The sequence below is a fragment of the Dipteris shenzhenensis genome, chromosome 31 (genome assembly GCF_047967505.1).
Source record: "Dipteris shenzhenensis isolate YYH24624 ecotype China chromosome 31, Dip_SZ_1.0, whole genome shotgun sequence".
NCBI lineage: Eukaryota > Viridiplantae > Streptophyta > Polypodiopsida > Gleicheniales > Dipteridaceae > Dipteris > Dipteris shenzhenensis.
In genome coordinates, this window is record NC_141626.1 from 1499600 (window position 1) to 1523069 (window position 23470).

At 43.8% G+C, this 23470-nt stretch overlaps 1 protein-coding gene across 2 annotated transcripts in view; it reads right to left on the minus strand.

Annotated features, from left to right (window-relative positions):
- The window catches only part of LOC147880891 (putative galacturonosyltransferase 13), a 91780-nt gene that overhangs the window by 14118 nt on the left and 54192 nt on the right, over nucleotides 1-23470 (minus strand). For both annotated transcript variants that reach the window (XM_087369656.1, XM_087369655.1), the window contains exon 5: nucleotides 20125-20427. In XM_087369656.1, the coding sequence (XP_087225782.1) occupies nucleotides 20125-20427 (303 nt within the window). The remainder of the gene's footprint in view (nucleotides 1-20124; nucleotides 20428-23470) is intronic.

A 23470-nucleotide genomic window follows, 5' to 3' on the forward strand; every position in this document is an offset into this window, starting at 1 on the left:
CTATCCCTTGGTTTTCAGAATAGTCCCACAGAACCCACTCTTTATGTCTGCGGGAGTGGATCTAATTTTTTAGTGCTGATTTTATATGTGGATGATATGCTCATCACGAGCCCAGATACTCAGCAAATTGCAGCTTTCAAGGCTGATTTGCAGCAGGTTTTTGAAATGTCAGACATGGGACAGCTCCATTATTATTTGGGCATTCAGTTTGCTCATGTTGAGGGGGGTATCATGATGTCTCAGTCCAAGTATATTGGACAGCTCCTTGATCGTTTTCAGTTTGAGGATTGCAAGCCAATCTCTACTCTAGTGGACCCTGGCTTCAAATTCTCAGCTCATGATGGGAGCCCACCATGTGATATCACTCTTTATCAGCAGGCTGTTGGATGCCTTAATTATTTATGTCACACCAGACCTGACTTTTAGTACGCAGTATCTCAGCTCAGCAGATTCATGCACATGCCCAGTTCATAGCATTGGCAGGCAGTGAAGAGAGTCTTCAGATATCTCAGAGGCACTCAGGATTTAGCCCTCTTCTATGGTGATCAGGGTTCACTTACCATGCATGCTTACACGGATAGTGACTGGGCAGGATGTTCCAACACCAGAGTGCCACATTCTGGCAATTGTTTTTTGCTTGGCAATTCATGTATCTCTTGGCTCAGCAAGAAGCAACCAACAGTTGCCACATCTAGCTGTGAGGCTGAGTACAGGGTAGCTTTCACCGCTACAGTAGAGTATGTTTGGCTTCGACAGTTACTTACAGATCTTGGTATTTGCCAGACATCCTCCACTATTATCTACACTGACAGCCAGAGTGCTTTGGCCATTGCGCATAACCCAGTGTTTCATGCACGTACCAAGCATATTGAAGTTCACTATCATTATGTTCGGGAGCGGTTGTCAGCAGAAGACAAAGAGTTGTCCTATCTTCCCACAGAGGACAACATAGCAGATATGTTTACAAAGGAACTTCCTCATCCCAAGTTCGAAGTCTTCGGATAGGCTTTACACTTGGTTCCCTTTGTTACATGATCTGACATCCCTTGTACATTCATAGGTGGCTATATCCTTTTGGATGAACATGTGCCACCATGACCAGAAAATACCAGGTATTCTGAGACGTTTCCAGAATACTTCAGCCCATCCCATGGAGGGGGGTTTGTAGGCAATCTCCTGGTGGTTCTAGTGATGCCCTATAGGCCATGGTATGTGCCTTGTAGGCATAAATATAGGCACTTGTAGTGTTAAGTGCCTTTTAGGCCATGGAGGGGGGTTTGTAGGCCATCTCCTGGTGGTTCTAGTGATGCCCTATAGGCCATGTGTCATGTGCACGGATTGGTATCTGACGTGTACTGGGTACACAAGACTAGCTCAGGTAGCCTAGGGAGGCTAGGAGCTAGGCAGGCTTGATTCTTGGGTTGAGTGGCAAGGGTACGGACTATTTATGGGTCTTCGCTATTTTTGGCGCTCAGGGCCCGAGTCTATAAAAGGGGCCCAGGGGGTTGAGTTCTCAGTGTGCAGTTGGGAGCAAGTTTCGTTCCGAGGTGCCAGGTCTATTCCTGGATTGAGTCGCGGACGCGCGCCTGCATCTTAGCGTAGCCCAAGGCCCAGTGGCACATCCCAGGCTTCACAGCGCCACCTGGTGGTATGGGACACCAAGCTGGTTTGGATCTGATTGGGAGTTCGTGCCAGTAGCTCAGCTCATGGCTCGGAGGGGACATCACCTGATTCGGGATCACATCCCGCAGATGTCATGGTTGGGTGGTGAGCAACCTGCTCAGTTTCTCACGTGGTGTGTGTTTGTTTTGCAGATCAGAGGTTTCAGGAGTGCTGGGATGTGACAGTTGGTATCAGAGCCAGCTCCTGAGGTAGGAATTTCTGATGCGAGAACTTTGGACGATTTCTTCCTCCAGGTATGCCCTAAATTTTGAAATTTGCTGCTGCAAATTCTAGTGGATTCATAGGTTAACAGGGGTGGTCAGGATGTAGGGAAAAGGTAGGAGAAGAGAGAGTCTAGATTTCGAAATTCCTGAAGGATTACTGTGAGAAAGGGATGCGCGTAGCAGGGAGAGAGCAGAGAAGAAGGAAGGAGAGGCGATAGGGTAGCTGAGTGGCAGGCAAGCAGATAGCGACTGACGGGGCTGGGGTGGAGGCTGTGTTGGTGTGATGGCTGGTAGGATTTTCGGCCAGGGCAGGGAGAGGCGCAAGGAGCAGGAACAGGGTGCGGCCACCCTGAGAGAGGTGTTGCTTTTTTCGAAAAAGCACCACCCTCCAAAGCTGGGAGGGTGAGCCTTTTTTGGAAGCAGGGCTTCCTAATTAGGCTGCCCTGTTCCCTATATAGTTGGACAAGGTTGCAACCTCAGCCATAGCTTTGCGAGGAGCTCTCTTTGCCCTACGAGGTGACTGCGCCATCGGGATTCGGGACAGCCTGCCAGGCTGCCGTACAACCTGCGTCATCGGCCATACAGCCTGCGTCATCGGCCGTACAGCTTACGTCATCACCGTACCACCTGCGTCAGTCATCGTACACACACGTCAGCAACTGTACGGACTGCGTCAGCATCCGTACAGATTGCATCAGCAACCGTACGGATCACGTCAGCAGCCGTACAGCCAAGTCAGCCATCCGTACAGCTGCATCACCTGTACGGTCAGCAGGAGGGTACCGTACGGTACGGCTTGCTGCAGGATTCCGTACACTGCAGCATGCTACGAATTCAGCAAGACTCCGGGTTTATTGCGCCTGCGGTTCGCCAGTTTTCAGCATCTCCTTCCGTCAACAACTCTTGGGACGGTTTTCCTCTGCTCCACTCTTCTTCCAGTTTCGATTTCCTCAGTTATTTCTCTCAGTTTGCATTCGTTTCAAATCAGATTTCAGATGTCTGATCCTGCAAATCCCGAGTTCACCATGGGAGAGCAGGATTTGGATTACACTCCTGCGGGAGAGGAAGACAAAGGTCTTTATGACGATTTGATTACGAAGAAGGCCTTCAGTGAATTCACCACTGCTCTGGATGGAAAATTTGAGCAGGTTAATGCGAATCAAACGGGGTTGACACAGCAACTCCAAGGGATTCAGGCGACTCTCACCCTTCTGGCTAACACTGTGCAGGCACTCACGCATGTGGATGCCATGGCTTCAGTGCTAGGCCCGAGCATAACTCCAGACCCTTTTTCGGGAGATCAAAAGTCTCAAACTAAGGAGGTGGTTGACACTTGGTTACAAGTGGCAGGTACACTTCCAGTTCCACCCGTACCCAGATGAGAAGAAGATCTAGCTTGCAGCCGGTTTCATGTCAGGTAAAGCATTGCTATGATGGAAGGAACTTCAGCCTAAGCCGGATACATGGATAGATTTCGAAGGGGTCTTCAGAAAGGAGTTCCTGAAGAAGGAGGACGATTATGATATCGTTGGCAAGCTTAAAGCCCTCAATATGTCAAAGCTAAACTTGTCCTTTGAAGTTTATCTTCAAAGATTTCAAGATCTGCAGACCAGGGCCTCAAAGATGGATCCAGTGACCTTGTTAGGTTTCTTTGTGGATGGTTTGCCAGATTCATACAAGTTGCAAATAAAGAACAACACATGCACAACGTTGCAAGAGGCCATGAATTACGCGCGTATTTATGATGATGCCATGGCCGGTGCAAAAGCAACTACAGTTTCCAACACGAGTGGAAAGAACAAATGCAAGTTCTTTCAGCCTACGACTGGTACCGGGGAGACGAAGTCTACGGACAACGCCTCCAAGAAAAACTTGACTCAAGCAAAGAATGGTCGAGCCCGTTTCCTTCGCACATTGAAGCTTAAGAAAGAAGGACGTTGCTTCTATTGCGAGGAGCGGGGCCACACCAAGAATGAGTGTCCAAAGCGCAAGAATCAAAAGTTAGTGCTTGGACCGAAGCTCCAGGCGGGTCCAGGTACCAAAGCCAAGGGAGCGAACCAAGTTTCGATGACAGGTATTTATGTAAATGTCATTACCTGCCCACTTTCTTGTAATTGCACTTTCAATACTTCATTGTTTGGTTCCCATGATCTTTTCCGAGTTTATGGAGAAGTTATGGACCAACAGGTTCACATTCTCTTTGATCCGGGCAGCTCTCACAACTTTGTTAATTACAAATTTGTGCAGAAGATGGGGCTGTCCACAGTACCTAGCGATCACACCTATGAGGTGCAGCTTCCAACTGGGAAGCAGTTTTGGGATCGCAAGGTTGAAGCGCTTCCTATCCGGATTTAAGCTTACACAGGGGCTCTTACGTGTTATGTTATGCACTTGGAGCATGTAGACTTGTTAATCGGAATAGAGTGGTTTAAAACCCACAATATTCAGATTGGATGGACGGAGCATACACTTTCTTTTGTAGATAAGGACACCCAATTTTGTATTCAGTGTGATAAAATTCCCTCTTCTCAGGGACCTATTGTATCTGCGATGCAGCTTCGGAATATATTAAACACTTCTCATTATGATGTCTATCAGTGTGTTTTGATTCCGCTTTCTTCATTTGTTATCTCTGTAATTAACAAAAATGATTTAAGTGTGTTTGAACACCGTGAATTGAGAATGTTGTTAGATAGTTTTCAGGATGTATTCCCTACTCAACTGCCGGAACGTTTACCTCCAGAACGGGCAGTAGATCATCGCATAGACTTAGTCCCAGGGGCTCAACCTATTAGTGTACCAACTTATAGGATGAGCCAGCTAGAGGAGGATGAGTTAGCTTCACAGCTTCAGGATTACCTGAATATGGGCTATATACGCCCAAGTAAATCACCTTGGGGTGCACCTGTCCTCCTAAGAAAGAAGAAAGATTCTACCTGGAGAATGTGTGTAGATTATAAACGACTAAATAAAGTGACAATTAAGAATCAATATCCTCTACCTCGTTCCGATGATCTGATAGACCGTTTGGCCGGAGCGAAGTATTTCACTAAGATTGATTTGCGTACGGGTTATCACCAAATCCGTATCTATGCTAAACACATAGATAGAACCGCATTCCGAACTAGGTATGGTCATTACGAGTTCCTCGTATTACCTTTTGGTTTGACCAATGCTCCTGTCACATTTCAACAGATGATGAACGATTTGTTCTGGGATTTTCTGGGCAAATTTGTTGTAGTGTTCTTAGATGACATCTTGGTATATAGTCGAACGCTTGAGGATCACATAGGACACCTCCGGATTGTCTTAGTTATTCTAAGACAGCATAAGCTCTATGCCAAGATGAGTAAATGTGACTTCTTTATGAAGGAGATCATTTACTTAGGACACAAGATTTCTTCTGAAGGTATTAGCATTGATTTGGATCGCATCCAAAAGGTTTTAGAATGGCCTATTCCTCAGACTGTGAAACAACTTCGTTCTTTCGTAGGATTTACGGTATTTCTGCGGAAGTCTATGCGTGATTATTCACATCACGGCACCCCTGACAAACATATTGAAAGGTCATGGATGCAGGTCTACCCAGCCAATCTCTTGGAATGATGCAATGAACCAGGCTTTTGAAACCTTGAAGTTGTCTATCAAGGAAGCACCCGTTCTTGCATTACCCGATCCTACCCGGCCGTATGTTTTAGAGGCCGATGCGAGTGATTATGCGATTGGGGCAGACCTGTAGCTTTCGAGAGTAAGAAGCTAGACGACACTCAATATCGTTGGCCCACACTCGAGAAGGAACTCTATGCTGTAGTGTATGCTCCTAAGGTTTAGAGACACTACTTGTATGGTTCAAAGTTTCTTGTATTGACTGATCATCAGTCAATTAAGTATGTGTGCGATGGATCTGAATTGAGGGGATGGAAAGCTAGATGGGTAGAATCAATGCAAGATTTTGATTTTGAAATACGTTATCGTAAGGGTTCGTTGAATAGTGTGGCGGATGCCTTAAGTCGAGTCAAGTTTGTAAATGCTCTGTCATTTACGGAAATATCCTCCGACCTATTTCAATCCTTGAGAGGGCTATACGCAACTGATAGTTATTTCAGTTCTTATTGGCAGAGAGTCCAGGATGGGAGCTCCATGGTTGACCAGGACTCAGGGATTGTGCCACCTACGATACAGGCGGCGGGAGGTCAGTGGATGATTAGCAACGGCTTGCTGTTCCGGAATGAAAAGATTTGTGTGCCTGATGTTCTGGACCTTAAATCCAAGATTCTCTGGGAGTGTCATGATGCTCCTAGTGCTGGACATCCGGGTATACATAGGACTCCGTCTCTTGTGAAGCATACCTTTTATTGGCCTAAGATGCGTGCATTTATTGAGAACTATGTAGTAGGTTGCCGGGTTTGTCACGTTACTAAGGCAGAATGCCTTAGAAGCGCGGGCTTATGACAACCATTATAGATTCCAGGTAATAAATGGGAAAGTATTTCCATGGATTTTATTACTGGTTTGCCTCGAACGCGCAAGGGTCATGACTCCATTTGGGTCATAGTCGACCGTTTGACAAAAATGGCTAGATTCTTATCTACTAGAACAACTATTTCAGCTGTTCAGCTGGCTCACGAGTTTGTGGACCACTTGTTTAAGCTGTATGGTTTGCCATCTGACATAGTCAGTGACAGGGACTCAAAGTTTACAAGTAACTTTTGGACACTTGTTTTTGAGAAGTATGAGTTCCTCGGATCATCACAATCCGATGGTAGTACAGAGAAGGTTAACCAATTGGGTGAAGACATGCTTTGGGCATATGTATCTAAGAGACAATCTTCATGGGAAGATTATCTACCTATGATAGAATTTGCTTACAACAGTGCAAAGCATTCTAGTACTGGTTACAGTCCTTTTATGCTTATGTACAGGTTTCAACCTAAGTCACCAATTATGGTTGGATTAAAAGGAATTCAAAATGATGCTGCTAAGAACTTCTTGCAAGACATGCAAGAAATGTTGCAGTTTGCCAAGGAGTCTATTAGAAGTGCACAAGATCGCGACAGATTTTATGCTAATAGACATTGTTCACCTAGAGACTTCTCTGAAGGAACGATGGTATATTTGCGAATTCCTAAGGAATCCAAGAGCCTAACTACTGGTTTGGTTCCGAAATTGTCTCCCAGATACTGTGGTCCATTCAAGGTCATTAAAAGAATTGGACCAGTTGCATATCGACTAGACTTGCCTCCTGATGTTAAAGTACATCCAGTCTTTCATGTCAGTAGACTGAAAGAAGTTTTGGGTGCAGATGATCAACTTGTTTCTCCTCACGAGATAATAGAAGTTACAGATTTGACTTTTATTCCACACGAACCTAAGTGTATTCTTGAATTTCGTGACAGACAGATTCGCAATCGATCTATCACGGAATGCAAGATCAAGTGGAAGGATCGTGTTGAGGAGGATACAACATGGGAGACATTACAAAACCTCCAAAGAACATTTCTGGGTTTTTTAGCGAACTCAAGAGTGAGTTCTTAGAGGAGGGGGAGTATGTCATGTGCACGGATTGGTATCTGACATGTACTGGGTACACAAGACTAGCTCAGGTAGCCTGGGGAGGCTAGGAGCTAGGCAGGCTTGATTCTCGGGTTGAGTGGCAAGGGTACGGACTATTTATGGGTCTTCTCTATTTTTGGCGCTCAGGGCCCGAGTCTATAAAAGGGGCCCAGGGGGTTCAGTTCTCAGTGTGCAGTTGGGAGCAAGTTTCGTTCCCAGGTGCCAGGTCTGTTCCTGGATTGAGTCGCGCACGCGCGCCTGCATCTTAGCGTAGCCCAAGGCCCAGTGGCAGATCCCAGGCTTCACAACGCCACCTGGTGGTATGGGACACCAGGCTGGTTTGGATCTGATTGGGAGTTCGTGCCAGTAGCTCAACTCGTGGCTCGGAGGGGACATCTCCTGATTTGGGATCACATCCCGTAGATGTCATGGTTGGGTGGTGAGCAGCCTGCTCAGTATCTCACGTGGTGTGTTTGTTTTGCAGATCAGAGGTTTTAGGAGTGCTGGCATGTGACACCATGGTATGTGCCTTGTAGGCATAAATATAGGCTCTTGTAGTGTTAGTGTCTTTTAGGCCACATAGAACACTTAGTCCTATGTACCTTGTACTTAGACCTAGGACTAAGTGTCCTAGGTGTCACATAGGACTAAGTGTCCTATGTGGCCTAAAAGGCACTAACACTACAAGTGCCTATATTTATGCCTACAAGGCACATACCATGGCCTATAGGGCATCACTAGAACCACCAGGAGATGGCCTACAAATCCCCCTCCATGGTGGTTCTAGTGATGCCCTATAGGCCATGGTATGTGCCTTGTAGGCATAAATATAGGCACTTGTAGTGTTAGTGCCTTTTAGACCACCTAGGACACTTAGTCCTATGTGACACCTAGGACACTTAGTCCTAGGTCTAAGTACTTGTACCTTGTACTCCTTTTCCCATTATCCTAGTTTTGACGTGATGGCTAATCTATCGACTCTTTTGCAATCTGCACTCTCTCTTTTTCATTTGATCCTACAATTCGTTCTTGACTGTAGCAACAAACTGGTTGAAGCACATTTGATTTTAATTTTAGGGATATACCCATGAAAATCTGTAAAAGTACAAATGATGTCCTGAAGATAGTGTCATCATAAAGACCACACACATCACTGTGTATGAACAGAAATTTCCTCTCAACTCTAGCACATCCATCTCTAGGAAAGGGATTCTTGTGCATTCTTCCGGGTATGCACCTTTCACAAACATGTCTTAGGAGGAGTCTCCAAAGAAGGCATATCATGTTTGTCCAGCTGGTACAAAACCTGATTCAAATTGCCTGTAGTGACCATTTAATAGTTATTTCCCAAAAGAGGACACAGAAAGTAAATTCTTCTTAATTCGTGGCACATACAAGACATCTTGAAGGCATAATCAGTCCCATCAATTATTAACAGCAAAATCCTCCCAACTCCTTTCACATGTTATGGAGGATTATTGGCACAAGACACTCTTTTGCCAACATGAGCAGGCTGCAAATCTGCAAATAAATTTGTCTTGGAAGTAATGTGCCAAGAAGCACCACTATAAAGAACCAAATTACATCTGAAGCAAGTTTGTCTCTAGGTACAAGTGGTGGATAAATTTGCATGAGAGTATGCAAGTTCCTAGTACCTAGCTCGAGTTTGAGAAAGCTTTCTCAACGAATTCCTTGAACAGAATGAACAAGAAAAATTCTGGGAGGCGTGGCAAGTCCTCACCATTGAATCAATACGTTTCCACATACCATGTGGATATATGCCCAAAATACATGCAATTAACAGTCACGTGCCAACCTTATTATATTATATCCGATTACGCTTACATAAGCGATGGACTACCACAAAGGTGCAGTTATTGTTCAATGCGTGTACACTCCCTCATAGAACTATTTGCATATGCCACCTTTCCTACGTGAAAGCCGTAAATAACTACTACCACCTCACTTCCATTGCACATACTTCCTAACTTTCTAACCCAAGACATCCCCCCACGGTAATGTTACATCATACTATCATTGATGCAATACCCATGCCAAATTGTTGCCATGTGTTAAGATGCCACACTATTGGCCTGTGTCAAGAGGCCAAGTGTCTCTGCTACCACATGGCATTGCTGCCAGTATCAGAGGGCTACCACATGACATGTCTACCTCTTCAAAACTGTAATGTCTTTGCATTTTCTTTTTGGTGCATCCTTTGTAGATGGTGATTGGCATTTCAATTGCAGAAATTCGTTGTGTGCACCTCCTATCTATGTGTTTTGCGGGAAGACGTCATAGTCTAATGAGCCTTCCCTATTTTCTTTCAACAAAGGCTAGCACTAAAGGAGAAGGCTAATCCAAAATATTCTACAATGGCTCAAGCTACAACTGCATGTAAAGACTATATATTTCATTTTAGACTCTCCGTTTCTAAGCATTAAATGCTTGGAAAATATAGCTGATAGAGAACTGCACCACTTAAGATGGGAAGAATTTATTCGATATCAACAGAACGCAACATGTTTATTTGAGACACTGGGTGGAAGCGAGATCCTTAATGTGTTGAGATGGCAGTTTTGCTAGGATAGTACCTTAATGTAGAGGGTTTGGTCACACCGAGAACAGAGGACAACTAGACTCATGGAGTGTCCTTGGAGGGGGAGAAAAGGGAAGTGTGCAGCCAAGAATTTCATACTAGAGTTCACACAGATTGAGCACACTATTCTTGCACTATCTCCATTTCCCTTAGAAGCCTCCTCAAAAAGGCAGGTCTTCTCCTTGTTTACGTTAGCTAATGCACTACAGTTAAAGAAAGTTGACTTTGGTGAGCTAGAATAAGACTTGTTTACCTCTTCTTTGCATTAGTAAAACAAACTAAGGGGATGCCCACAAGGGAATAGGATTAGTCTAAGAACTATAAATGCATGCATTTCACTAACCTTTAATGGGTTAAAGTTTGGAGTTTATTTGGTCAATGTGTAGAACTTTGAAAAGTGCAAAAAAGTCCATAATTAATCGAGCAAGTGCCAAAAAGTAGGACTTACAATGAGAAAAGCACCAAATGCTCACAGAGAATGACGCCATTAATGAAGGCCCCCTTGGGGTTCTAAAAAGGTCATTAAAGCTGCCCTAAAGTGGGCAAAAGCAGAAACGCTAAGCTTTCGTAGCAAGTAGCTTTTAGAAAGCACGTCTAGCTTTTTGCTAGGCCGAGTCTATAAAAGAAGAGCCTCAAGTGCTCCGAGATCATTCGAGAGTTGTACTCAGCCTAATGCTCTTCTCAAGGCTAGTTGTACAACGTTATTTTCTATTGCAATAAAGACATTCGGGCTTCTCTCCCAGTTCACCCTCTTTGTTGCGAATTATTCCAAAAGCATGTGCACATGTTCCCAAAGCATTGTTTGGGTCAATCCAGCGCCAGCCCTTCCATTTCTGCTTGTGCGAATTGATCCAGAGGTGGAACCCTTGCTTGGAACAGGTTTCCAGCCCACCTAGGAGTCCTTTTATTTGCTGTGGCCTGTCTTCCAGCACATGTCTTTGCTGTGAATTAGTTCTAGGATGGGTTTTGGAGGTTTCAGAGATGGTTTCAATGGTATCAGAGCTTAGGCTTGTCACTTCTACTAATGACAACGATCCAACGTACTTCTAGATTAAAGAAGACAATAGCGATTTGGAGAAGGGAGATATTCAGCACACAAGATCCAACCAAGACACCTGCAGATTTGATTGTGAATCAGTCAGCTTGCTTCAGCCGAACCAATTCACCACAAATCAGCAGTGAAAAGAGTCTGAGTGATTTGAAGGCAGCCCCGAAATTTTGGCGAAATCTGGTATGGAAGATTCAGCCCTGTTTACCGCCCAATAACAGTGGATTCCAAGTTCAAATCAGCCGTTCAGACGTGTGTGTTGCTCCAGAACAGCGAAATATTCAAATGATTTCATGCTTGAACTGTTGATTTTAGTTGGAGTTCTCGAACCAACCTTGAAGGGGCAATCATCAGACAAGAGGTGAACTTTATGGTTCTATTTAGTTGAACCCCTTCATGCAATGGGATTCAAAGTTTTCTATGGTCACTCATACAAGACCATACGTTTTCCTTCAAACATTTTGAGCAGAAGTGCTCTTAAAAAGAAAAACAAAAAGCATGGAGGCTTGTCATTGGACAAGTGTTTTCAAAGATCGTGCTGAATATCTGAAGCTAAGTATTTTCTTTGATGTTTATTTGGTTTGCTTGCAAAGATCTAACCCTTGCACTACAATAGAAGAAAATAAGTGTGCTGTTTTTCTTTGTTTATTTTAGGAAAACAAGGGGAGTACACATCTGTTTTGATTAGTTATCACTATATGGCAACATTTTATGGTCATCATTGGCCAAGACAAGATTTTATCATTCAACTGTTTCCTTTATTTGGATTTGTTTTATACAAGAATTCCTATGGTTTCCAATGGATTATTATGGCCAAAGTCACACAGTTTTACAATTTATACGTCAGCTATATGTCCTTTTGGAAAGTTTATATCTGACCAGCACATGTAGGAAGAAGACCTTGATAATTGGGAGGAATTATGCAGTAAATGGAAGTCAGAATAGTTCTTTCCAAAGCTATTCCAAGAAGAGGTTCAGCCTACTTGGAAAACAAGAAAAGAAGACAAAGGAAGGCTCCAAGAAATACTCAAGGCTAAGTATCTCTTTTATGTTGATAAAGCTTGTCTCGTGACATTGTATGACAATGCAAGGAGAATATTGAATGTTTTCTTGAATTTGTTTCAGGGAGACACTACTCATAAATGAGAAGACTTTAGAGCCTGATGTACTCCAATATTGGTGCAAATGATTATTGGCCAAGTGTTTTCTTTCTCTTATTTGGGAATGAAAGATGGAGTTGCAGCCAAAGAAGCCGAGGGGAAATACAAAGCCCTTAGAAGAACCAGCCAATTGTATTACTGGACTCTTGAGGTTAACTGCAAGGAAGACGTTAAGGCAAAATATGGAAGCACTAATGGATTTCTATCTTTAGAGTCTTATGACTGTTTTGGAATACTTTTCTCCCACCAGCATAAATGGCCAGAGTCAAACCCTATGAAGGCAAAGAAGAAGGAATATATATATATATATATATATATAAACTCTACAAGAAACAAACCATGGATTTGCCAATAACCAAGGCATGGGTTTGCCAAGAAAAGACCAGCCTATGGCTGCCCAGTGCTCTTAAAGAGCAAGAAATGCCACTGAAAAACAGGAATCTCTGCAAGGCTACAAATCCAAAAAGACGGGCGTGTAGCTGCCTAGTGCCCTGGAAGGCCAGTCGGCTAAAAGAAGCTGAGAATGCCACAAGACCGATCTAAGTTAGCGATTGGAAGTTACTAGATTCCAAGAGCCACCTAAGCTGAAAGATACAGAGGACATCCGCCAACTACAACAGACTGTGTACCACATAGAGAAGAAAAGAACCCAGAGGCAAGGTTACTCGCAAATATCTTGCCGAGTACTAGACCTATTAGGCAATTGATGCCAAGACAAGAGATCTTCTCAAAGTATCCTCAAGTTTTACAACTGTATCAACAAGCTTTTCAGTTGAGGACAACGGATTAGAAGCCATGTCACCAATTGGTATTTCTCCCAAGAAATAAAGAAGAGTCTTTATTAGATTGACTACGGTCAAAGAAAATTGACTTTTGGTTAACTAGAATAAGCTTTATTTACTTTTGCTTTGCATTAATAAAAGAGAACTGAGGGGATGCCCACAAGGGACTAGGATTGGTCCAAGAACTAGAAATGCATGCATTTTGCTAACCTTTAGTGGGTTTAAGTGTTGGTGTTTGTTTGATTAATGTGTAGGACTTGGAAGAGTGCAAAAAGGTCCATAATTATTGGAGCAGGACCAAAAGCAGGTTCCACAGGGCAAAAAGCACCAAGAGCTTCTAGAAGGTAACACGTAGCTTTTAGAAAGCAAGTCAAGCTTTTTTGCTAGGCCAAGTCTATAAAAGAAGAGCCTCAGAGCTCCCACATCATTCGAGATTTGTACTCCGCCTAATGCTCCTCTCAGGGCCAGTTGTACAAAGTTAAGCGCTATTGCAATAAAGACCTTCGGGGGGGCCAGCCCTTCTTTCTGGCCCCTAGTGCGGTGTTCTCCTCCTTCCCTTCTCTTCCAGGTCACCCTCTTTGTTGCGAATTATTCCAAAAGCATGTGCACGCGTTCCCCAAGCATTGTTCGCGTCACTCCAGTGTAAGCCCTTCCATTTCTGCCTGTGCAAATTGATCCAAAGGTGGAACCCTTGCTTTGAACAGGTTTCCAGCCCACATGGCAGTCCTTTTATTTGCTGTGATCTGTCTTCCAGCACCTGTCTTTGTGTGAATCAGTCCTAGGTTGGGTTTCGGAGGACTTGAACCTGCTGCCTACATGGCAGCCCATGCACTGCGCCCATGTAGCAGCTCCATGCTTACATGTTTTGTTGTGTGTATGCTGCCCACATGGCAGCCAAGGTGCTGCCCATGTGGCAGCCACATCACCACGCGGTTCACCCCCCCCCTCCCCCCAAAATGGTCTCCTCATATGGGGGCTTACAGATGGGCAATTAATTGACCACACCATCTCCAACAGCACAACCACTATAGATGTATTTGGTTGAGGAGCTCGATGCTTGACTTTGCATTCACAGGATGAAGCGACTCCTATTTAATGTGTTTATAGAGTCCCCTCTCGGATCTAACCCTAAACACAATCCAAACCAGTAATCAGCAAATCTAAAGGATAAACATCAGGCAACTCACCTCCTAGCCACCATCAAGCATGTGGGCTACATATCAGACTCCCACAAGCCTACTCCAGAATTTTAGCCAAGACGCCCTCTATAAAGCGAGATGCTCTTCTATATAAGTGTGGCCAAGGCTATTGTGATGGTATTCAGCGTATAAGCACCATTGGATGGTTTGGTTTGTATCTTGAGCCTAGACTCCTATGCTCTACATGGCAGATCACGAGATGTTGTACCGAAGGTTCCTAGGGAGCACGCTTTGGTGGTATAGGATGCTAGAGCTATAAGCACAAGCTTCTGGCTCTAAACCCATGTTTGTTGGGTGTGGGAAGCAATGGAATAGGAGTGGAGTGTAAGGGAGCAAACAACAAGCTAAAGGAACACGAAATACTTGCAAATGGATAATGAGAAAGTACAAACAGGTGGCCTATATGACCCCAAATTCAACCATATGGTTGACCATTGAAGTCAACCTAAGGGTAGATTGAGTCCTAAGACTAGCCTACAAGGCCATACCAGGGCTAAGTGCTAACAACCCCCCTCCATGGTATGGCCGAAGTATCTTGGATACATCTCAAGTATACCTAGAAACTATATCATGGTTACACATATTTGTCAAAAATGGATTTTAGCAACCTATGATAGTACAGGGAGATCAACATCACGTAGTAAATGGTGCCAAGTGTAAGGTATGCCAAAAAGCCTCAAACTTGGGCCGTGGTAGAGCCTTCGTGAAGAGATCTGCTAAGTTGTCCTCAGTGGGAACATAGGACAATTGTATTTCTCCAGTTGATAGTCGCTCTCGAACATAATGATAATGAACCTCAATGAGCTTTGTGCGCGCATGAAACACTGGGTTTCTCGCAATAGCCAAAGCACTATGGCTATCAATGTAGATGGTAGTAGAAGCTGGCTGGCTAATGTCAAGATCTGCGAGTAGCCTACGGAGCCAGACACACTCTATTGTAGCTGTGAAGGCTGCCCTGTTGCCATGTATTCAGCTTTACAACTAGAAGTAGCAACTATAGGCTGCTTCTTACTGAACCATGAAATGCATGAGGATCCAAGCATGAAACAATTGCCACTGTGGGACACTCTCGTGCCATAACAACGTGCCCAATCACTGTCCGTGAAAGAATGCAAGACTAGTGGACCCTTGTCACCATAGAACAGTCCCAAATTTTGTGTGGCCTTCAAGTAACGAAAAACTCGCTTCAATGCTTGCCAATGCTGTGTACTAAGCATGTGCATGTATATGCTCAACTGACAGACGGCATACTGAAGATCAGGCTGGGTATGAGATAAATAAATAAGGCAGCCCACAGCCTGCTGATAAAGGGTGGCATCAAAGGGTGCACTCCCATCCTCGGAGGAGAAATGAAAGCCAAGCTCCAATGGTGTAGAAACTGGCTTGCAATCTTCAAACTCGAAGCGGTCTAAGAGCTGTCCGATGTACTTGGACTGACTCATCACTATACCCCCTTCAACATATGCAAACTGGATGCCCACGTAATAGTGCAACCGGCCCATATCTGTCATGGCAAAGATTTTTGCAAAGCTGCCTTGAAATCTGCAATTTTCTGCAAGTCTGGCCCAAGATAATCATGTCATCCTCATATAGAATCAAAATCAGAAATTCTGATTCACTCTTCCAGGCAGCCCACAGCCTGCTCATAAAGGGTGGCATCAAAGGGTGCACTCCCATCCTCGGAGGAAAAATGAAAGCCAAGCTCCAATGGTGTAGAAACTGGCTTGCAATCTTCAAACTGGAAGCAGTCTAAGAGCTGTCCGATGTACTTGGACTGACTCATCACTATACCTCCTTCAACATATGCAAACTGGATGCCCAAGTAATAGTGCAACCGGCCCATATCTGTCATGGCAAAGATTTTTGCAAAGCTGCCTTGAAATCTGCAATTTTCTGCAAGTCTGGCCCAATAATATTCATGTCATCCTCATATAGAATCAAAATCAGAAATTCTGATTCACTCTTCCGGACATAAAGAGTAGCATACCATAAAGAGTAACTATAGGCTGTTCTGAAACCCAAGGCACACCATAAAAGAAAGTATTTTGGCATACCATGCCCATGGTGCCTCCTTCAAACCATAAAGAGCCTTTTTAAGCCAGCATACCTTAGTTTCAGACCCTAGAAGTTCAAATCCTAGAGGCTGAGTGACACAAAATCCCACCTCTTCCACTAAATCCCCGTGAAGGAAGGCGGTCTTGATGTCCAACTGATGGACCTCCCAATGCCTGTGAGATGCAAGAGCAATGACACAACGAATGGTCATGATGTGTGAAGTGAGAGCAAATGTCTCTTCAAAGTCAATACCATGTTGTTGGGCATAACCTTTTGCAACAAGGCGAGCTTTGTAGCTATCAACACTCCCATCAACATTGCGTTTCAATTTGTAAACCCACTTAGTGCCGATGGCACGCTTGCCTGCAAGCAAATCACACAAGTCCCATGTGACATTTGCTTGAATGGAATCAAGTTCAGCTCTCAAGGCCAGCATCCATTCATGACTTTCAGATGCATCTTTGTGGCATAGAGGCTCCTCATCACAGGCAGTGGCAATCAAAGCAACATTCAGCTCAAGTAAATTGCCATGCATTTGCTTTTGTTCCCCTGTGGTGCGGGGAACCAAGGGCACATCTTGCTTGTTGACCCTAAGGTATCCAAAAGCCCACGAGGGACTGATTTTTGCTGTCTCATGACAGCCCTCTCCTCTTGAACTCCTTGCTTGATAGCATGGCCATAAAATCAGGCTGAGCACGAGCAACAGGAGAGGGATTGGAGCTGCTAGAAGCTTCCACTGAAGGCTGTGCTTTACAGTCTAGCCAAGGTAGAGGGGCATGCTCAGCAAAAACCATGTCCCTACTAACAATCACCTTTCCTGTGCTGGGCTGAAACAACTTGTAACCTTTGCTTTGTGAGCTGTAGCCAATGAAGATGCATTTGACAACCTTATCATCAAACTTATGCCTCAACTGAGAGGATACATGCACATATGCAAGAGACCCAAACACCCGCATGTGAGAAATGACAGGCTTACGACATGTCCATGATTCATAGGGACTCATGGTCTTCAATGCTTGAGTGGATGCTCGGTTGAGTACATTGTTGGCACACATAATTGCATCCAACCAGAATTTATTGGGCAAAGACCTTCCCTTAAGCATGCACCGTCATTTCCATTTCTGTTCTATTCTTGCACTCGGCAAGTCCTTTTTGTTGCGGAGTGTTGGCCACTGTGCACTGATGAATGATACCCCAGACTGCTAAAAAATCAGAAAATTCCCAAGACAAGTACTCCCCCACCCTGTCAGTGCGGAAAGTCAAGAGATTCTCCCCACTCTCATTCTCTACCAAGGCAATCCAATGCTTGACGCAAGAGAAGACGTATGACTTCAGCTTCATGGGATATATCCAAGTGAACCTGGTCAAGTCATCTATAAAAGTAACAAAGTAATAGTACCCCCCAAGTGATCATGTCCGCATCGGTCCGCACACATCACTGTGTACGAGATGCAACTTCCTAGATGCACCAAGCGTCCCGTCCTTGGGAAATGGAATCCTATGCATTTCGCCCAACGAGCATCACTCGCATACATGTTTTTTAAGCGCATGCATGGGTGGAAGATCTGCGACCATGTCATGTGAATGCATCTTCACCAAACTATTGAAGTTGAGATGTGCCAATCTCTCATGCCATAGATGTGTATCAGAAATTACAGATTCAGCCACGGCATTAGCTTCTATAGCAGCCGGTTGTGCATATATGTCAAGATGATATAGTCCTCGATCAAGTGTTCCAATAAGTACAATATAGTTGTCATACCGATTATCATAAATGACACAACGATAACCATAAAAAGAACTCTGAACGCCATGTGTGGAGATGGTTGAGATTAGAAATCAGATTCTTTTTTATACCTGGAACATATAAAACTTCCACAAGTGGAAGTAGCCATGTTTTGGCGACTCTGCTCCTCTTGCGGGAATAGGGAAACAAGCTGATCAAAAGAATAGTAGTTGGTAGACACAACACTTTGATTAGTATCAGGGACTTGTAGCGAATCCCTAATATGAGTCAGCAACAATCTCATCAGCTGCTCTCTGAAGTCCTTGACCTATGTCAAACAGGTCTGTCCATGCTGTCCCCTTCATTCATCTTAACATTGTTAAGCTCCCTATGTCTGGCCTCATTGCGTATCTGATAAAGATTGGCCAAAAGTGTCCCATGCAGACTTGGCTGTTTTACAAGACTGAATGTGAGGTATAATAACTCTCTTGCAATTCATGGCAATCACTCATGTGCCTGTGCATCTCGTTGATCTCAACGAATCTGTTCTTGTGTTGCAGGGTCGACGGCAAGCACGGAGGGAGTAGTGGTAGATGAACCAGAAGTGGCAAAAGTGGCTGCAATGGCAACAGGTGCTTGTGATGAAGAGACAGGTCTAGTCTCTGATCAAGATACAATTCCCCAAAAGTTCCTGGACACCAACAGGTGGTGCACCAAGTAAGACCACCTGGGATCAAACTTGTCTTCAGCAGCAAGCATACCAAAAGATTCATGGTTTACCATTGCAAATGAAAATCCCAAAAAAATAAAAATAAAAATAAAAGTGCCATGCAAATGTCACAATCTCAAGGCTACAATGCAAAGAGCTGGCTGCCCAAGTATCTGACTGCTACTGCAAATGTCACACCAAAAATGATAGCAAAAGTTTGCAAGTGTCAATGCCAAGATGGCTTCTTAAACACTAATCAAAATGCAGAAGCTGTTCCCAAAATGACCTGTAAGAAAATGTTTGTCCAATCAAAGGAGCAAATGTCACTGCAAAATATGCAAATGTGACACAAAAGCCCAATTTCTAGAGCAAAATCACCTCAATGTCATTGCAATGTGTGCAAATGTGACATAAAAGAGAGTGAAAAGCTTCAAATCCAACTATACCACTCAGATCTGAGTTAAGAAGGAGTAAACCCAGCAAAATGGTGCTAGACCAAGGTGGAGCAGCTGGAGGAAGGCCCAAATAGCTGAGAAGAGTCCATATCTGAGCAAAAAACCATATTCCGTTGCTTTTTTTTTTTTGGGGGGGGGGGGGGGTGTAGGTGGCTCCAGTGTGAGTACGTGTCGTTGTCCTTCCTAATGAAAGTAGCAAGCACCCAAAAAACGTCCAGACATTAGAGAGATGACATTGGTGCCAGTCTCATCAGAATAGGCTAGTATCACTACTATCCCTTGAAGAAATTATTATCCCACAAAAATTTAGAAAGGTTGAAACCTCAAACTTATAGGAATTTAAGAGTAAATAAGCCTCCTCTCCACTTTTTATTAATTTTGTTTACGACGAAATACAGAAGGCTAGAACTCAAAATTAACTCTCCCATGAGCTCGCACAGCAGGGAGACCACTGCGTTGCTTACTAAATTAAGCCCAAAAGAGTACATCGTGTACTTTAATGCAGAAAGCATTCTCAAATATCAATTGGCAATCGATATCTAAAATGACCAACCATCTCCAAAGCTGGAACATGTACTGACATCATATGACATAAAGAAAATTAGGTCACTTCACTATAGTTGTACGTTGTATCGTATATAATGTGAGAAAAGAGTTCATAGACAAGCATAGAATGGCACCAATATGTCATATGTGTATAAGGTTGAAAAGTACCTTATGTGATAGTATAATATAGTAAGGTTTTGAAAAAATTAACTCAAGACATGACACATTCAGTTCAGACAAAACGAACATGCTTAGAAGCTCATAAGGTCATGAAGGAAATAATATAAGAATAAATACATGAGAGATTTGCAGAAACGTAAGTTAAGCCTGCTAAAATCATTAGACTCGCTTGAGACCTAACAATGCTGCCCTGTGAAAATAAAAGCAGAGGGTCCTTGAAGAGCACCTGCTTTAGCCAGTAATGATACACTTCTGTGATATCAGAGTGTCTCCATGCTTCCAAGTCAAAGATGTTCATCCCATATGCCCATGCACACCTTTCTGGGTCAAAAGTCTTTTCAATGATTGGATTTGAAAAGTTAAAATAGGTTCGAAACGTTTTCGACATTACCCATGAATCATCACCTCGACATGTTTCTACTGCTCCATTGACCTTTCCTTCCATATCAATATCCCAAAGAGAAGCCAGGTCACGTTGGACAACAACATCATCATCCAGAAAAATAACCTTCTGCAGCTCTGGGAAAAGCTGTGAAAACCAAAGTATTTAGCACATAAAAGGGAATGAAGATTTTTCGTCTTATTATCTGATTTAAAATCCAGATAAGAAAGGGAAGCAACTTTTATGAGTTTCAATTGAAAAGACTGGAGAGATGAGTTGAAAAATGAGACGTCACCATGCAAGCAATCCATTAGGAAAACGAAGTATTAGCTTGAAACTTACCACCTACCTAAGAGTTACAACATATTAGCCTCATATCAAGTGAATAAATCAAAGGCATTACAGGGATCATATTGCAGATTATTGGATAAAGTATTGAGGCGTTTCTTCGGATAAAGTGTCTTAAGTGCTTTTATTTGACCCTGATATATATGAAACAGCAATTAATTAGCTCACAAGAAAATATCCCCGTGATATATGGTATAGTAGTCTAGATTATTTTGACTGCAACCTTATCTCCATCTTCTCAAAAAATCTTATCTGGTCTCTTGGTCCAGAACTGATTCTGACCTTTCCGCTGTCATGCCAGTTAGCCTCTCTTTGCCTTCAAAACTTTAATAACATACATAATTATATCCTTTGTCCTGAAACTTCCATAAATTAATAGTTAGTCAGTTACGCTCAACCATGCACCTCCTGCCTTTTTCTTTGATGTCCATAATACATTCAACTACTCACCAAAGACCAGGTGTTGCAGTAGTACACTAAAGTTATACATTCCTTTCCCTTTCATTACTGACTCTAACGTCAAATTAAGAATTTTTTACAGGCCCTGTAACTCCTAAGCTCCAAAAGACTATGCCCTTGTTCCGATATAGATGGAGCATTTGCAACCTCCTTCACGCATCTGACAAATTGCTTGATTCGTTCCCGCACAGTCATAGCAAAATTCCTTAGTGATTCCAACATAATTATTATCATTTTGCTTTTGTACCTGCAATGCCAACTGCTAGTTCTGGTTTATCATACTTTGCATACTTCGTGAAATCCATGAATGCACTTTTAAAAGACTCACTATCAGCATTGCAAAAGCTGTTTAAAAAGATTCTTTCATGAAGGAATCCAATGCGAGCTCAAGTCTTGACTCTTACAGAAACATCAGCATGGCTTGAGCTCGCAAGTCGACCACATACAAGGCGCTGGCCGTTTCCTGTATTATTCTTGAACCAATGAAGCAAAATCTCTAATCGTGGACACCTTCTCTTTCATGGTCTCCTGGATTGTTTGGGCTTTAAATTGAGTTGGTGTGCTTCACTCATGATCTGGGTTGGAAGGAGCCTCTCATGGAGATGGGGATAGGAAGTGGGGAGAAGAAAGAGTGAAGCGAAATTGATACCGATATTGTCACATGCACCCCCGCACTTCAGTGCAATGTGACACACTGGCTACATCGACGAGTGCATAATAGCTCCCTAATAGGAGATTTTGTCGTATGTTGTGACCCCTTTGTGAGCCCTTGTCCAGGGACAATCAAGCACAAGCTATGTAAGTCAGTCTCTCAGCCTTAGGTCAAGTTAGACAGATCAGTCCCTATTCACTGGTACCCACTCGTGAACATACAAGGCGCTGGCCGTTTCCTGTATTATTCTTGAACCAATGAAGCAAAATCTCTAATCGTGGACACCTTCTCTTTCATGGTCTCCTAGATTGTTTGGGCTTTAAATTGAGTTGGTGTGCTTCACTCATGATCTGGGTTGGAAGGAGCCTCTCATGGAGATGGGGATAGGAAGTGGGGAGAAGAAAGAGTGAAGCGAAATTGATACCGATATTGTCACATGCACCCCCGCACTTCGGTGCAATGTGACACACTGGCTACATCGACGAGTGCATAATAGCTCCCTAATAGGAGATTTTGTCGTATGTTGTGACCCCTTTGTGAGCCCTTGTCCAGGGACAATCAAGCACAAGCTATGTAAGTCAGTCTCTCAGCCTTAGGTCAAGTTAGACAGATCAGTCCCTATTCACTGGTACCCACTCGTGAACAGTAGGGTAGTGTTTCCGTCTTAGGATTAGAGATAGGTTTAGGTCCAAAGCCCTTTTGGGCCCCCTCAAGGCTGGAACAAGTGAAGGGGAAGGGCTGCCTTTTATGGGGTGTAGGGACCAGCCAACCAGCCCCAAAATAACCGACTAGAAAGTCAACCATTTTAGGCTGGTTGGTTCAGCCCTTCCAGCTCTATATAAAGATGGCCCCCATGCCCTCATTTCCCATCCAGCTCCCCAGCCTTCGACACTCCAAAACAGCTCCCCTCCAGCCTCTTGTGTGCAGCCCTGAACACCCCCAGAGTTGGCCCTAATCAGCCTCAGCCTTTGGCCTTCAGTTCAGCCTGTTCAGAAGGTGTATACGCAGCACCACACTTGAGGATTCGGACCAGCAAACGGAGTAAGGTTAGGGTACTGTTTCAGCAGCTCTTTACAGCTTTCTTTACAGTTTTGCACAGTTCACTTCTCAGCTCTATATTTCAGTCATCTCTCATCTCTCTTTAGAATCTATTACTCCTAGCTTTCCCTCTCTCACTCTCGCAGTAACCCTGCATCCCGTTGGACAGCACAAGCATCTTCCTTGCCTTGCAAAAGTGCCCTACATTGTCAATGTGGACAGCATCAAGGTCTCGGTTTTGGTCGGCATTGCCTCTCAAGTCTTTGGGTCTGCAATACGTGTGCACAGTGTACTCTTCAAAAGCATACTTCCATGCTCTCTCGAAGAGTGTTATCTGTACTCCAAGTATAAAGCAAATTCTCCCCTGATTGGGGGACAGGGCCCTCAGTGGGTACAGGGACCCAATCGGTTGTACTCCATTCTCTCTCTACCCTTATCTCCTTTCTCTCTCTATGGTGCATAACACTAATTCCTACCTAAAGGTTTAAAGAAGGTCTTGATGTGATTACACGATCACATTACTGTAGCATGTTACATTAGTATCAGAGCGTCAGTCTGTATCCCAATTGACTATCGCGAGTGTATGGTTGTGTTGAGATCCGGAAAGGACACGCAATGAAGTGCCATGGAAGGGTCGGGAAAAGATAGGAACTTTGAAGACTATGAAGAGGAGAAAGACTACCAAAAAGATAC